Source organism: Phaseolus vulgaris, chromosome 3 (genome assembly GCF_051622355.1).
Source record: "Phaseolus vulgaris cultivar YP4 chromosome 3, ASM5162235v1, whole genome shotgun sequence".
Classification (NCBI taxonomy): domain Eukaryota; kingdom Viridiplantae; phylum Streptophyta; class Magnoliopsida; order Fabales; family Fabaceae; genus Phaseolus; species Phaseolus vulgaris.
The window spans coordinates 38025693-38043165 of NC_143500.1; the positions used below are offsets into that span (position 1 = coordinate 38025693).

General features: G+C 30.4%; 1 protein-coding gene across 1 annotated transcript; it reads right to left on the minus strand.

The window, feature by feature from the left end:
• Positions 1–513: 513 nt before the first annotated feature.
• On the minus strand, positions 514–7771 carry LOC137805603 (uncharacterized). Its single transcript, XM_068605542.2, has 3 exons — positions 7532–7771; positions 674–1240; positions 514–567 (listed from the first exon to the last, which is right to left on the minus strand). The coding sequence occupies exons 1-3, from the start codon at positions 7769–7771 to the stop codon at positions 514–516; spliced, it is 861 nt and encodes a 286-aa protein (XP_068461643.2).
• Between the last annotated feature and the right edge of the window lie 9702 nt (positions 7772–17473).

Genomic DNA, 17473 nt, shown 5'->3' on the forward strand with positions numbered 1-17473 from the left:
TTCTAATACAATCTTCCTCAATTTTTAAATAAATCTTGATAATGATTTTTTTTATCTCTTTCATTTTCTATGCTTTAATTGTTCCATAGAATTTATTAAAAATGATATGTTAATCCTAATGTGTGATTAGAGATTCATCGTTTGATATATGAAATCTTAATTCTAACATTTTCTGATAGTTTTCACAAAGCATTAATTGTGATGGTGTAATTAGCAAATTTTTTTGTTTGGTGACTCTGTTTTGGTGCTTTGTTCTAAAATTGTTAGTTTAGTTTCTCCTTTATTGCATTGAAAGAGTGTTGGTGATGCAATTTGTTCACTTGAGGAGTACTTTTTTAATTAAAGCTATACGGTGCTACAAGCGTGAAAGGTAACGTGAAATTGAAGCAGATTGAATAAAGAGGGGAGGAGTAGATATAGTGATATATATTTTTTTTTTATCAGCAATAAAATAAATAAATAAATAGGGACCACTTCAGGGGTGGTCCAACCCTTATACAGAAATACTTGACATCAGTCTCCTATTAGAACGCCTACCAAATTAGCAAAGGGATAACCATACCAACACTAACCAATGTTAATGAATTAACCTCATACAAGCCAAAGGATTTAAAACCCAACTAGAATAAGGGAAATAAGCAGAACGAGACTTTGCATAAATCCAAGACCATACCTTTACTTGCACCGAAGCGAACACTTCAGACACATCTGCCACACCTCTATTGAAGATGACCGAGTTCCTATGTTTCCAGATTTCGCTCACAATGCCAACCCAAATTGTACTCCAAACTTCGTTAACCGAAACAGAAGCCTGACTCATCCTGAATTGTGAAAAATTTGACTTAGGATCCTTGTGAATTACAGACGACACACCAAGCCACTTAAAGCACAGACACCAGACACGCCAAGCAAACCTGCAAACAAAGAACAAGTGACAAGATGACTCCTCCTCCTCCCCACACAAACAACACAAGAGATTTTCTACCGCCACTTCGCGCCTTACCAAGTTAACCCTAAAGGCAAACCTATTCTCCAACACCCTCCAAGCAGTGAACAAAGCAGATGGCAAGGCTTTGCACCTCCACAACTTACTATACACAGGAGAATACTCCCCTCCTCTAACCCGCCTTACCTGAACATAGGCAGAGTTGACTGAGAAAGTTTGACTCTTCCCAATCTTCCAGACCCAACTGTCCGCCTCCCCAAAAACCAACTTCACCTCTTGCAAACTTTGAAACAGCTGTTCAACCAAAGACTTCTCCCAGTCGAAAAAGGATCTACTTGTTTTGGTTTAATTAAAAGTTTGGTCATGGATTACATCCAAGTTATTTTTTACAGATTTTTCTGATTTGAGCATAGATCCGTTGATTTATATGAGAATGATCTCATGACGTATTCATTTAAGTTGTATGATTGTTTGTCCCAGATGTTTTTCTCTGAGTTAGCTATGAGAGTTTTGTATAGACAGATTTGAGAATAAGTCTAATAAAAAGATTATAGTTGAGTTCACGATTAAATCATCTCACTTTCATATTTATTTATTATTTTATTATCATATGTGCGCAAGCGGATTTCATCTTCCAAAGCCAATTCAAATTCATTTCGGAGTTGATTCAATTTGGAAGTGACTAACGTGAAGTGGAGAAAGAGGTGATAAAATTGGAAGTTGGAGCTGCCACAAATAGAGTAGTTGAATTACCTATTGAACAATTTCGCGAAGTGCATTACGTTCTATGTTCATTCAATTTAAAAAAAGCAGGTGCTGGGAAATGAAATTAACTTGAAGCAATTGAACACCACCAAATTCTCCTTCACCTCCTTATATTCCCTTATTATCTCTGTATTTTTTTAATTTCAATAATATTTTTTTAAATATAATTCTTTTTATCGATAATAAAAATAAATAAATGTGAACCACTTAGGGGTGATCCAACTCTTGTACAAAATAAAAGACCTAAGACATTTATTCTTAACACTTGCACCGCCGAACACCTAGGATTACAAAACACTCATGATTTAACTCAAAAATACCTGAGTTAAAAGATATATCAAGAAATCATCGTTATACAAACCAAAAGTTTGAGACACCACTCAGAAAAGAAAAACAAACCAAATAGAGACTTGGACGTAATCCAAGACCAAGTCTTGACTTGAACCAAGGCAACCACTTCTAAATTATCGACAACTCCCCCATTAAAGATTACATTGTTTCTATGCTTCCACAACTCACTTATTAGTACAAATCACTTATTTTTTTAAATATGATAAATAGTATAATATTTTTTTCTTCATTTTTATGTGATGGTTGTTGCTTAGAGTTACTGATGTGAATATTGGTAGTTGAGATAGATTTTGTGATATATTTATTAGTGGTGATTATCTCCTAGTAAAAAGAAAAACAAAATGTAGAAGAAAATTTTGATTCCGAAAATTCTTGCTTCAGGTTTCAACCACAATCCATTTCATCATGGTGCAAAGAAGATATACACTCAAAGGAAAACATTGGAACAACGTGAGATTATTTTAAAAAAGTAAAATTATATTTTATTTTAAATTATTTAAAAAAATTAAAGCTAATTTTTCAGAATTAATATAAAAATGTAGGAGGAAGAAGCTGCAAGAAGAATTTACCATCATTGAAGCACTAGCAAGAAGAATTTACCATCATTGAAGCGCTAGCAAGAAGAATTTATCATCATTAACTAAGATTTTTTTAAACTAAATTGGAAAAAAAAAATCAACTAACATCGATCAAAAAAATTTAAAATAATCCAACTTATGATCAACTAAAAACAAGTTCGACCGTCGTCAATGAAAACAGAGTTCATCAATATTAATTAATTTAACAAACTGTAATTATTAATAATTATTTGATATTCAAATAATTATTTTACATTTTTGTAATAACTAAAATATATTATTTAAATAATTAAAATTTTAAAAAATAAAATTAATTTATTTACCCCAAATATTTAAAATATTAAAAAATTAAAATATAGTTATTTTAAATTCAGTGTATTTAAATAGTTTAGAAATTATGGAATTTTCTATCTAAAATCAAAAGTAATCGTATTTGTATGGTGGAGTTTCTTCGTGAATTCGGTACTCTGTATCATTCTTTTTATTAATTTTTAAATAAAAAAAATATAATAATAAAATTATTTAAAATTAAAATAAATAAATAAATTAAAGAAGAAATGATAAAAATAATTGAATTAAAAAAATAATAGTTAAAAATAAATAAAAATGAGGAGAAAAAGTAAATTTGAAAAAATTGTAATATGTTAAAAATTAAATAAACATATTATTTAGCATAAAATATAAATAACTTTGAAAGTTTTATTTAAAATAATATAAATATTTTAGATTAAATAATTAATTGTTAGCCAAAACTAGTTAATTAAATACTATTCTAAAAATTAATTATAAATTTTTATTATTATAGTTAATTAAATACTAATTTAAAAATTAGTTATACATTTGATTAATAATAAAAATTATAGGTCTAAACAATATGTATACTTTAAATATTAATAAATTTTTAATTTTTAAATAGTATTTAATTTATATAATATAATAATTTTTATTTTTATTTTTTTTCTAAAATTATTTTTGTTTAATATTTTTTTTAATGAATTGATATTAAGTTAAATCAATAGTTTGTTGTATGAATCTAAGTAATTTAACGAGCTCGTTATACTTAGCACCATATTACATGTGTTTGTTAACTTTCATAATAAATTTTCGAAACATTATTTTAATAATAGCTTTTATATATAACGAGGGGAATTTATTGGATTTTATAAAGAATTTTTATTTTTAATATTTATATTATTAATTCAAATTCAATTTATTAATAATTTTGATTGTAATATCTTTCATTTGTCTTTTTTAATATTTTTTATTTTTTTACTATTCAATAAAATTGGTAAAAAAAACGATTCAGTATTTACTACACACATTTATCACTTTAGTTGAAACTTTATATTTCCAGAGGTTGAGATGACAGATAGTCGACATCTCAACCGCTCAACATTGCATTTGGAGTATCATATCTAAGTTAAGACAAAGAAATAATTTTTTCTTTCAAAAGTCCTCAAAGGTTAGACTCTACATTCCATTCGAGTATAAGGAACAAATGTACTATCAGACTGTTGAGTAGCCGACACCTCCTCGACATCTTAGCACGTCTTATAAAATTTATAGGGGACCTTAAAACTTCATTAACCAAAAAGAATTTCACCTTGTAATGCATTAATCCATTAGCATATTGTGTTACAAAATGATCTCTTTTAGATATATAAGTTTATTAGCCGAATTTGTTTTCCAATAATTCTCTCTCTAATGTGGTGACAATTGAAACAAAAAATTGATAGACATTTTTTTTTGTCTCTATTTTAAGATTTATAATAAATTTAGAGGAACAAATATATGATGTACCTCTTCGTAATGTATGGGTGGTGGAAGTTGAGAGAGTTGTTATTGATCTTGATACCATTGTTGAAGTTGTTGTTGATTAGGTGGAAAGTGGATCTCAAGGGTTGATTCAGGACCTCATTGTGATATTTTTGTTGATATGGTCTCTTTGGAAGATTTCCATCTATAAAAAAAGAATTTTTTACTTCCTGAAAATTCCAGTCTTTAGAAGGATTTTTTCAACTTAAATTTGCGACTAGTGCAACAAGTCCTAAATTAATTCTTATTAAATGAGTTACTTCTAAATCCGTTTCTCAAAATTTAGTCTTGCAAAAATGTTTTCAAGTAATGGAGAAGAGATTCAAGAGTCGTGTCTAATCATCTTGCTAGAAAATACAATTCTAACCGATATTTTATTATAAGAAGCCAATTTGGTCTCTAAGTTCTAGGTTAAAAAGATGGAAAAAAATAGTCATTAAGTGAAGATAATGAATTAGTTCAAACATCCACAAGATTGAGATATCCTCCTAAAGTTGGAGTGAAAAATCAATAAGATGGTACCCAAAACAAGTCAACCTAAGAAAAAAAATTAACCTAAGAAAAAAAATTAATAATGGCATGCAAAAGATTTTATTACTACAACTAAAATGCAAATGAGGCTCTATTTAATTGAAATTTTAGGATTCAATTTTTATATTTTATTATCTTTTGGGAAACTATGTATTAGAGAAGTTTATTTTGTTTGACTTCTTCTTTTTATTTTCTATTTTTTATTTAAACTTCTAATGTAGTTAGTTGTTTAGGTTGTTATTGAGAGTTTTTTTTATATGAATTTAGTTTAATCCTCCACATTTTATTTTATTTTATATTATTTTTTTATATGATATAACATGCTGCGTACCATGAGTTAAATAAAAAAAGATTCATAGTAAAAAAATCCCGAAAAAGTGCTATTTGGTCTAATTAAACCACCAATGGAGAAGACAAAGATGAATTGCATCACGATTTCATGAAGGACATAGCAACATGGTCAAAGAGGTGAGTTTTTGTTTATTAATGTGCCAACTTTACAGACAGAACTCGACTTAAATTGTGTTTCATTTGATTGACAGCATTATTATATTCACGTCTTTAATAAATTGTTCAATCCATGATTATGGCCTTGAATCAAGGGTTTGGTCCCTTCTGAGACACTTTATCTAAAGGCACCCTACAAGACATGGTCAAGCAAAGATCCCATTTAGTATAATTATTTATTAATTAACTATATTTGGGATAAACAAAGCATCTATCTGTTGAGTTCTATATACACAAAATCAACACATGGCAGCACAAACCGAGGGCGGGCATGTCTTTCTACATGCAATGAATGTTGGGATCAACATTTATTCCTTTTTTATAGTAAACATTTTAGGATAAGATAACCATATCTTCCAATTTAAGACACAAAAAATTAGGCTAAAAAGATGTCTCTATAGGGTGCTTAGTATTTGTATTAAAATTGTGGTCCTAATTAAACGAATTTTGTTGGACAGGAATAACTCATTCATATATTAAATTAAATAAGATCATTTTCAAATTATGTTTTGATCAATCTCATACATACATTAATTATCTGATTTAATATTATTTTTTCATTCCTTTCAAATACAATCAGTTAACTTGGATTAATTTAAATTTTAAATCTTAACACGTTATATCAAATTTAACATATCATTCTTAACTATAAAATTATTTTAATATTATAAATCGTAATTTATATTTAATTTTAAATATTACCAAATTGTATCAACAAAATATGGGATGTGTCTTACAATTTTAATACTTTTTTAATCTTATATTTCTAATTTACTTTATATAAGAAAGCAATTATTTTATTATTAGCAGTAAAAAATAATACCTTTTTATTTTATTTAGGAAATTTATCTAAGTTCAAAAATATATATTAATGCATGAGAAATTTAGTAAAATAGAAGAAGAAATTCTACTATATCCAGCAATTATAATTAGCTATGTACTCTAGGAGTAGGTGATGGTAGTGGCCCATTAAAGTGACACGCTCTTCAATTTGTGACCTTAAGTGCGTGAATCTCTGTATTATCGCCATCTTTAGTTTCATGCTATCATAATTTGCATTATATTAAAAGCCGTATTTGTTTTAGAATTTGAACAAAATTAAAAAATTTCGCTGTGCTAACTTCACATCATAATATATAAATTAGATGTTCTAACTTTGTGTGTGTGAATGTAGCAGTGAAGAATCATTGTATGAATGAGTTGGCACCTGGTTAGTTGGTTAGGACTTGGGATGTATTTTTTGAAGAATACAAAAATTGAAAATGATATGTGGATGGATCTGGCCTTGATGGTTATGGTCCAAGTCACGCCAAAGGATTTTCATTTAAGTCTCATACAGTCTTTCTTTTGTTTCATAGTTCCACTTCAAATCACTGTAAATAATAATTACCAATCTCTTTTCCTTTTCTCACATTTTCTTTTTATCAGATCATATCTACAAATATCCATAACCATGAAGTGTCCATGCATGTTTTTTCTTAAAACATTTTATTTCGTGTTGTTTTTTTGCATTAAATTCAATGTTCACCCCAATTCAAAAATGAAGAAAACTACACTTGAGAAAACATTCTTAAATATACTTCAACAATTTAAGTACACTGTACTTTTAAACTTATTAAATTTGAAAAAAAGAATACACATTTTCTTTACTATATATGTTTAAGAACACTTTTTTTTTTACCAGTCATATGTGGGAAGGCTATTGACCAATTACAAACTAGTAGTATAATAGTAGTAAATGTAAAAGTAATAAACTTACCATACATAATAATATAATGATAGTATAAAATTATTTAACATTTCCTCTTAAATAAAATGGCACAAGAAGCAATAAAAGGGTAGTCCTATTTTATTATAAAATTTAAATAAAATACAAGCTTATTACTCCCTCCACACCCAAAGGAAAGAAGAGCCCAGGTAATGGTGTTAACCTTACCTTATCACCCTTTGAGTAGAGCAGCCAGATGAAGTGTTTTTTAATAGCTTGAGTTCTTAGGAGTCTACGATAGGAGTGTTGTTGCTGTCTCCTTCTCTATACTCCATACAAATTGGACAAGCATCTTAGGACTGTGACTTTAGCTTCAAGTTGAAGTATGTATTGTTGAATGTTTTGGAAAAAAGTTTGCATGTCCATTCCCTCACTCCCTGGAACTGCTCCCTGAAGCTCCCTAAGCCTCTTTTTCAAGGAAGGTTTAACTTTGACAGCATTATTGGGCAAACACAGTTTGGCCCTTCTCTTCCTTCCCCTCACATATCTTGACCATCTTCTTGTGCTCATTTTGGCTAGAAAGAAGCTACACAGAAGGAGAGAGAAATTAGAATAGAAAAATGTGAGAGGTTATGTTATAGCCAAAGATGGGGCTATCTTTGAAGGGGATTGGGTAGAGGAGGATGGTTATATAGGGAAATAAATTAAGGGTGTGGAATGGTTTCTCACACACAAATAATTGAATTCAGTCACATATTGGTAGAAAATGTTAGAGGTATGTCAGTTTCGAACAGTAGCTTGTGGTGGATACTCACTCCACTGGCATCTCCCAATGACTAGAGCTTGTATCCAAATCCAATACGTGATCATGTCTTTTCAAGATATGACGAGAATTTAATTTTCAGCTTCCATGATTCTGTCTTTGATCAGATGTGCAATTTGCGACTACACGTCATTACCGCACTATTAGGATCCCGCTTGGAGATCGCACATCGATCAGAGATTGAGAAAATTTATTGTATATAAGTGGGTGCAAATCTCATTCCATGAGCCGGTTTTATGGTATTGAGTTAAGCTTAAAGTCCATTTCGTAATATGGTATCAGAACCATTTTGAGCCTATCCTAGCGGGTATTTGATGGGCTTATCAGGCCACCCGCTATCAGACCGTTATCGGACCATCCATCATATGTTATCCCACGCGAGTTGTCACTATCGGAATGAGGGGTGTGTTTGAGATCCTACATCGACTAGAGATTGAAACAATTCATTGTATATAAGTGGGTGCAAACCTCACTCCATGAGCCGGTTTTATGGGACTGAGTTAGGCTTAAAAAGTTCACTTCGTAATCATCCGGGTGACTACTCCAATACTGCATTAATATTTACTTCATAAAAAAATTTATCCTATTATAGCTCCAACACATTATAAAAAATAATTTGTTTCAGTACCGGAAATAATCTTTTAATTGCATACAACTATAATTGAAAAAATAATAATCCACAATTACAACTTTGTTCTAAATAAAGTTTATGACAATCATAAAGATAGTCCGAAAATTTTATATAATTTATATTTTTTCGAAGTTAGCTCGAACACAGTATATAATGTTTCAATTTCCAAAAATAATATTTTAATTAAAAAACAATTATAATTCACAAATAATCAATCAAAATATTTTTTTTTTATCAATTTTCAAATACAAAGGCAAATGTGTAAAATTATATTTTCATCACATCACTCACAAATTTTTATAAACCTTTCCTACACTTTCTACTTTATTTACCTTAATGCAAACACCCTAACTTTCTTTACAGTCTCCCTTCAAATCATCTCAAATTCACTCCCTCATTTCCACTCTGTAATCCAAACAAAGCATACACTACATACTCTATAGTTTAAACGTGAAACTTTCCTATATATTACACGTCATAAATTAAGAGCGAAAAGTTTAATTAATTATTTGAGATTCCTTTGCAAAATATATTGGTCCATACATGAATCCGTTCGAGGAGTTTATTTACCTTGTTTAGATTTATTTTACGAGATAAATCCTTGTGTAGGTATTTAAGATGGCTTAAAAAATTGCTTTTAGGGTATTTTCATCTTGTTAAAATAAACTTTTGATGACATCTTACAAAAATAATTTATAATTTATTTCGTTTAGAATAATTGAAGTAAAATTTATTCCTTGAATTTGGAATTGATTTGATAAGAAATTTGAATTGAGAATTGATTTGTAGTGATTTGATAAGAAAGTGAATGAAAAACAGTTAGTTAGTTTGGTTTATTGAAAAATAATCAAATTAAGTACATTTTTTATTGGTAGATGTAATTTATTTGAATAAATTAATAAAAGTTTATAGCTTGATTTTTAGTATAATATTAAAAGTGGTTGAGAGGATTTGTCTAATCAAGTCAGCTCTTTAGTCTATCTCGTTGTTCTACCTTTCTATGTTTAAGTTGTCTTCACTTGTATAGAAAAAGATTGTGAAATTACAGAGAAACTTTTTATAGGATTGGGGGTCTGAAGGAAGAAACATCGCTTCTTAGGAAAAAATTTGTGAGTCGCGTGAAGTTGGTGGGCTTGACATCATTAATATTAAGTTATTCAATTTGGCTTTGTTGGGTAAATGGATTTGGCGGTTGGGTTCAAACAAGGATGGTCAATTGATGTGAGTTAATTTTAGATTAATTCATTTAGGTGACACTTTAGATTTAAGATTGAGATTGATAAGCAATTAAGAGTGAAAAGCCTAAGGAAAATTCCAACTGGACATTAACTTAACAAGTGTTAAGTAGATGTGACGGTTCATTTCCATAAGACCTAAAGGAAAAACACAATTAAAGGTGAAGATGAATGCCAAAATAGGTGCGGAATTAAACCAAGGAAAGTTAAGCAAACATAAATGGCCGAATTGAATTCAAGGAGCAAAAACAAGAGCAAGACATATTTTGGAATTGAAATTGGAATGGAAATGAAATGAAAAAAGATGAGTGAAAGGAAACTTAGGAGATGAAATTGAGAAGGTGAAACACGTCACTTGGATTGGTGATTTGCTCCAAAATAAGTGTGAATGTCGCCGCCACTTGAGAGCTCTCAATTTCTCACAAGACATAGGTTTAGGGAGACAATGCCCACACACTCTAACACAATTTGTGTATAGTAACTTTACTCTTCATTTAACTTGTGAATACATGAGATAGGCCTCCCTATTTATAGATTTAGGAGTCCTAGAGAGCAAGTTTAAAGGGTAAAAGAAAATGGCGTGCAGTTTTTAGGGTAGACTTTAGTCAAAACCGCACCTTATGCATAATTATAGAAGCTAGGGTTTCCTTCCTACCCTAATGGACTTCTCATGGGCCCATTCTTATGTCTTCACCTCCTAATTATGCTATTTAAACCTACTTTATGCTATTATACTATTTGGACCCCTCAAGTGAGCCCAAATTATTTACAATATTTCCCACTCATCAAGAAGACTAGCAGGAACCAGTTGAGGTGCTCTGGTCCTTGTCCACTTCTCCCTCTGATGAGGTATCTTCTTTGATATGACCTTTCTTTGTGTATTTGAACATCCTTGGTCACCTCCTTGTGGGCTTGGTTTACGTCATCAGTGGAAGGAGATATTAAAGTCTAAATACGAAGGTTTGAGAAGTTTTAAAGAGCGCATGATAAACAACAAAGACTCCCTTTGGTGGAGAGACTTGAGGCGATATGGAAGCTCGAGGGCAGAAGTAGGAATTTCGAAGATTACTTTAAGTGAGAAGTTGGTAATGGAAAGACTATTAAATTTTGGGAGGACAAGTGGGTGGGTAACAATGTTTTAAAGAGTAAATTTCAGATGATTTTATCTCTTAATGTTAGCAAAGATGTAATGTTGGACCTTTGAGGGGCTTGTGTTAACAATGTTTAGATGTGAAATTTGGTTTGAAGAAGAAGTCTTTTTTATTGGGAGAAAAATCATGTTAGTCAGCTTCTTGAGGTGGTGCACGACTTCTGTCCTGTTTTGGACAATATTAATAGGTGGGTTTGGAAAGACGACGAGTTTCTAGAGACTAAAGGGGATCGTTCGTGGATGTTTAAGGTTTTTTGGAGGATTAAGGTTTTGCCCTTGGCTCACGTTACCACATGGAGGATGTTGGAAAACAAGATTGCTACTAAGGACAATTTGGTTAGACGGTCATTTGCTGCTTCTGTGGCGTAAAAGAAGAAACATTAAATCATTTGTTTTTTTGCTGTAGAATCGCCTGGTTAGTGTGGAACCTCTGTTATGCGTGGTTAGGGTTGTTGTCGGTTGATCCTCATGACTCTTATTCACACTTCTTACAGTTCAATATGTGTAATGCAAGTGAATCTGTCAACTTAGTTTTGAGGAACGTTTGGATTGCGGTGGTAAGTGAGATCTGGTGTCATAGGAATAAAATCATTTTCAAAGATGGAGTTGTGGATCATTTAGAAATTTTCTTTTTGGCCCAATGAAGGTTTGGTCTTGGGTATCCTCTAAAATTCTATTTGCTTGCTTTTCTTATTCAAATTTGTGTCTTGATCCTTTGGTATGTTTATAGTCGATTTAGTATGTTAGTTTCTATTTTAAGATGGTGGGGTGTTATTTCTTGAGCTGGGTGTAGTGTTTGGGCGTTTGAGTTGTTATTATGTGTTTTTTTCCAGTATGACAAGCATTTAAGGTGGTTAAGTGTTGGGGGTCAAGGTATTAATGATATTTTAGTCTCGATTATCATGTTTGTTTGGCGTGAAAGTGGTGTTTTATTACTACTTGTTTTAGAGTTTTTTTTTTAGGAGTTTGACTGGTTCAGTATAATTGTTGGTTTTTTTTATGGAAGTTTAACGTGTTTGTGTTTTGTATAAATATTGAATCATCACCGAAATTGTTCATATTTATTTATTATAATTTTTTTGATAAAAAAAATATAATATTAAAAGTGTCATTAAATATATTTTTTATTAAAAAAAATATTAGTTGAGAAAATGAAAAAAAATGATAATAATAATTATAAAAAAATAAAGAAGTGCTCAATAGATATAATTATTTTTTAAACTATGATACGGAAGAAAAAGAAATGATAATTTACATGGAATAAATTGGTAATTTAGAAAACAATATTTACAAATTTTATACTTTCTCCTCTTCTCAGCATACCATTTTTTTTACTCAAAACTTGAGGAATCATCTCACATCACATATATCAAATACGGACCACCCTCAACAGTTAATTCAAATGAATCTTCCTTTGTAAATGATATACACCAAAATAGAGATTCATCTCTTTGAACTATTATTGTTGAAGTGTTCTAACGTAATTTTATTATAATAACTCCTTTTATATTTTCATTTAAGGGTTTTTTTACATAACAGATGCAATTTCGACAGAAAATTACATAAATAAATATTTTTTTTTTTAAATTACCTGATTAAGTAAATCTGTTTGCAAAACTGTTTTAAAATAAAGAAATCATATTTTAAAATACAATTTCAGTTTAGATCATAATTTTTTTTTGTCTCATACAAAGTTGTGAATGCATACACGATTTGCAATTTTTTTTTTTATGAAGTAGTGCTACCAAACACGTGTATAATATTTTTTGTTTTTTTAATTATGTAATTTTTTTTCTAAATTATGTTAAAGTCATGTTTGGTAGCACATTTTTTTATTTTTTTTTAAATTATGTTTGGTAACCCATTTTTCATTTTCTTAAGTCGTGCTTGCTAGTGTGATTCTTATTTTTTTTTTATTCTTTATCTGTTTTTTATGTTTTTAATTTTTATAAATTAACATAATGTAATTAATTATTTGTTCATATGGGAATTGAACGAATTAGGGTAAAAAATTGTTGAATATTTAGTTCATTTAATTAACTAATGAAGTTAATTGAATGTTATCTTAAAATTTAAAGTAGTGCTACTAAAATACATGTTACTATTGAAAAAAATTAATTGAACTGAAAGACAAAATACATATATGTAAAGAATTATTTATCATTGTTTATATGAGATATTTCTTTGATTGTCAACAATAAAAATATTTATTTGAATTATTTTAATCTGGTTAATCCATTTCGTTATGAATTCGAATAGTTATTTGACTTTCTAATTGTTTATGGTGCATGTGAGGGTCAAGAAATAAGTTATTGATTTCGGATTAGATGAAATTAAACTTTGTAAGTTCGGTAAAATGTTGTACACAATGTAAATTGGTTCAACATATGTTAATAGTTGAAAGTAATAAGTGAAACAAACACCAATAACATGAGAACAAATGATTCAAAGAACTTGAAATGTCATATTATCACAACACCAATATTTTAATTTGATTGTGTATGATATAGGTCGTCGTAGGAAGTCGTTATTTCTTAAATATCAAACTATGAATTTTACCAATTATAATGTTGGACGTGATACATCTTTATTCATTTTTTCTGAGTAAGATTGTGATATTCTCAAAATATTGATGTTCTACTCGCACCATATACTCTGTCTTCGTCCCTCTTTCAACAAATCAAAAATTTGTTCTTTTAAATATTTTAACAAGAACATAAATTGGTAACAATGATACTAATTAACATTTATAACTTATTTAAATATTTTAACAACAACATAAAATCTCTTATTCTCCATCAAATATGTTATGCAAGTTTATGTGGAATATTATAGTAAGTATATTTATATTTAAAATAAATAAATGTCTGCGAATTCATATTCGTAGAGTAACAATTTTATATTGATGTGAACTGTCACTTTTGTAAAATACAAGTGTTTTTCTGTATCTTAATAATACCATTATACAATTAACTAGGATTTTTTTGGGGGAGGGGGTGCCTCTTTATGATCTTGCAACAATGCAACAGTTTATAAGAATGAAATATAAAGGAGCTTCTCAGTTTTGTTATGAAAAGATTATATTTTTAAAATATCATTTGTAAGTTTTCGTTATCAGTATATTTTAGTAAGTTGTAACTATAAAAAGAATAACACTAATTTTCATTTAAAATTAATGTTTCAAATACATGTAGATATCTAGGTCAAAAAAGTACGTGTAGTAAATGCAATATCCGTACACATTCCCATATGAATTTGTTTCTACTTGATTAAAAATTTGGGTCCATTTTCCATTTTTATCCCTTTATTTATGTAAATCAAACCGGGATATAAAAGGAATATTTTTAACATTTGGAGATACTAAAACAAGGTATATGAAATCCATAATTTTTACATATTTTATTAAAAAAATATTTTATATTAAAAAAATGTTGTCATATCATAATTTTAAAAATACCGCTGTTAGAAAATACATTAATTAACCTTTTAATATAAATTCTTTCAAATTAAAATTCCAAATACTTTTTTTATTCAATTCTATGAAAATTTAAATAAAAAGAATCTATGAGAAGTGTATGTGTTTGTTCGAAAGGAGGACAATAATGAAGCCATAATATGCAGTCCTTTTCACAGCTGGGCTCGTGCGTCGCCTCGTGCACATCGTGAGGGATTCGTGTAATCACCAAAATAGGTACACAAATCATGCTGCGCTGGTTGGTTTTATCTGCAAACTCATTCAAAGCAAAGATACTCATCAACCTATATAACACATTTACATGAAGACAATGTTAAAGTTATATATATTTACCTTTTTGCGTAATATTTTGATACAGCATGAAGAAAATTATAGAAGAATATAGTAACATCAATCATGAAGAAGGCAAATAGAAGTTTATTGGCATGGTTCTATAAAAGCTCATTGCAAGTGTTATAAGACAAGGACATGTTTTTACTGAAGGAAAAAGTTGAGCTGAGTGCATTATTCAACAAACGGGGTGTCAATTCATTCATTATATCCCAGAGCATGGAATCGGATGGTGACCAATCTTATCAAGAAAAATTCTTACACGTCTTTTTCTAACCTTGGGAGCATCTGAAACTAGCGAAGACACCAGCCTAGCCCAGATAAAGATTGGCACTGCACTATTATTGTTCAAAATAATAATACTCACGTTAAATTGTACATACATAGTTTCATGGACCTCTCGTACACGTCTGTCATTTGACTCCAATGCCATTAAGTATTCATACAAATTCTCAATCATTGTGACTATGTTCAAAGTATTTTTGGAACAAAAATTCATCAAACTCGGATGCATCTGTTGTACTGTGTATATATATTTATATAGTTTACATACAAAGGATGCAACAATTGTGAGAAATATTTTCGGGCGTTTGCGACAGATGGCAATGGCACTGCGATTTTAAGGTGTGGGGATATGCGTATTTAAAGGCATACACGTGCATAGCTTTGAAGGGGGCCTTTATAGGTGTCAGGAGGCTTTTTCTACCACAACTTCTCTTTCGTGATAAGGCTACAGCATATAATCATGAGGAGTTCAATAGACTAGTCTTTTCATTGAATGCATGTGCCCTCCGGATTTTCTGCCTTCAAGTTCCAGCAATCATCCCAAGCCCAAACCCCTCTCCATCCATTTCAGAATTACCTTAGCTAAATTTCAACTTCTTTGCCTTTCACTGTCAGAAAGCTGGCTTGTAAAATATTGTTTCTGTGTGATATAAATGCCATGCCAGAATTAACATGATGGTAAGAAAATTTACTAGTGCAGGGTAAGCAAAACAAAACTACTGGGTAGCTTGAAATTAAAATTCTTACCGCACCAGCCAGCAAGCAGCTAGAAGATGTAAAAACCATGCATTATTACAATCAAAAGGGGTGCTGTTGTCAAAGAGGAGCATGATATATAGCTTTAAGGACAATAACCTTGTCATTTTGACAGTGGCAGACCAGATATGGCAGAGTTACCACTACGAGATCCTCGGGGGTTGTACTTATAAAGTCACTTAATGGCACAAAACGAAAGTGACATTTCGTTCAGGTCCATTCTCTAGTAAAATTCTCGCGCATGCTAATGTTAAATTGATCGTCTCATAACTTCTACAAAACACCCAGTTGTATGCATCTTTACTTTGGGATTTGCAGGCTAGTGATAATGTTGATAACATGCATATATGCCATAAAAAATAAGAATTATTACACATTAAAATGTGATGTGTACTTCACTCATCCACAAATGTAACCCACCAGTGATGCTCAGTATGCTGCTTCCTTCACGAAGTCAAAGCATGAACCATAGGGTGAAGTGTAATATTCTACAGAAACCCCTAGCTACATATGTGTAATATTCTATAGAGCATGCGTAATGTGCATGCACGTCTCTTCTCCAAAACCTACCTAGAAATAGCCCTGACCCCCTAATAGATAACATTTACCACACGGGGTGAGTAAAATACATCATGCTCCAATCCTGTACGAGCGAAGTCAAAAATGGGACTGAGATGTTACGTTTTAACAACTAAAGTTGAAGGACGAGGACATAAACAGATGATTATTAAGTTGAGTAGGCCATGAAGACCTTGTGCACGGTTAGTCCCAAGTACAACATAACTTTTCAAAACCCAGATTTGACGAGAAAGCCTTCGAAGTGCTTACTTCAATTAGGCATTTAGCCTTTTAACGACAATGAATTATGCAAATGGCTTGTCATAACTAGCAACTGTTAATGAAAGTGACAGTGGAGATGACTTGCACGTTAAGAAGAAATATCTCAACAGAGAATCAGCAATGAACGAAAACAGTAACATTACGGACAACTTCCCTGTCTGCCTCCTAAAAGTGGTACAAAGATAAAGAAACAATGAACGACGAAGTCAAGAAAGTATATGTACGTGCATATGCATGTATCAACTACTAAAGTTCTAAAACCAATAAAACACCAACGTGCTTATCTTCATTTTGTAAGTGGCAGTAAGCGTTCTCAATAGAGTGAGCACTAGCAGCTTCAAACACATCACGGTTGTGGGACATTCGATATTTCAATCAATGCCATCTTTATCAGAAACACTAATCGTTACTTAATGAGTTTTCATGACTGATCTAGACACTAGATATATGTATAACCAACAAAAACAAGACTAATAATTGGATATTGGCCACGTTCTCCACTAGTGCGTGTTGGTTTTTTTCTGTTTCCAATTATAAAAATGACTTCAATTCTTTCACAAAATTTCGTAATCAGAATATAAAAATGAAAGCAAATGAGTCCCTTTTGCATTAAATTGTCAAAAATATCGATTCAAAATAAAATAAAAAAACAATTCAAAACCCCTCAAGTAATAAAGGTGCGTTCCCATGCCCCGTTCAATGTATTTTAGCCGGCTGATCATTCAATTCGTGTTTTCCAAAGATCAG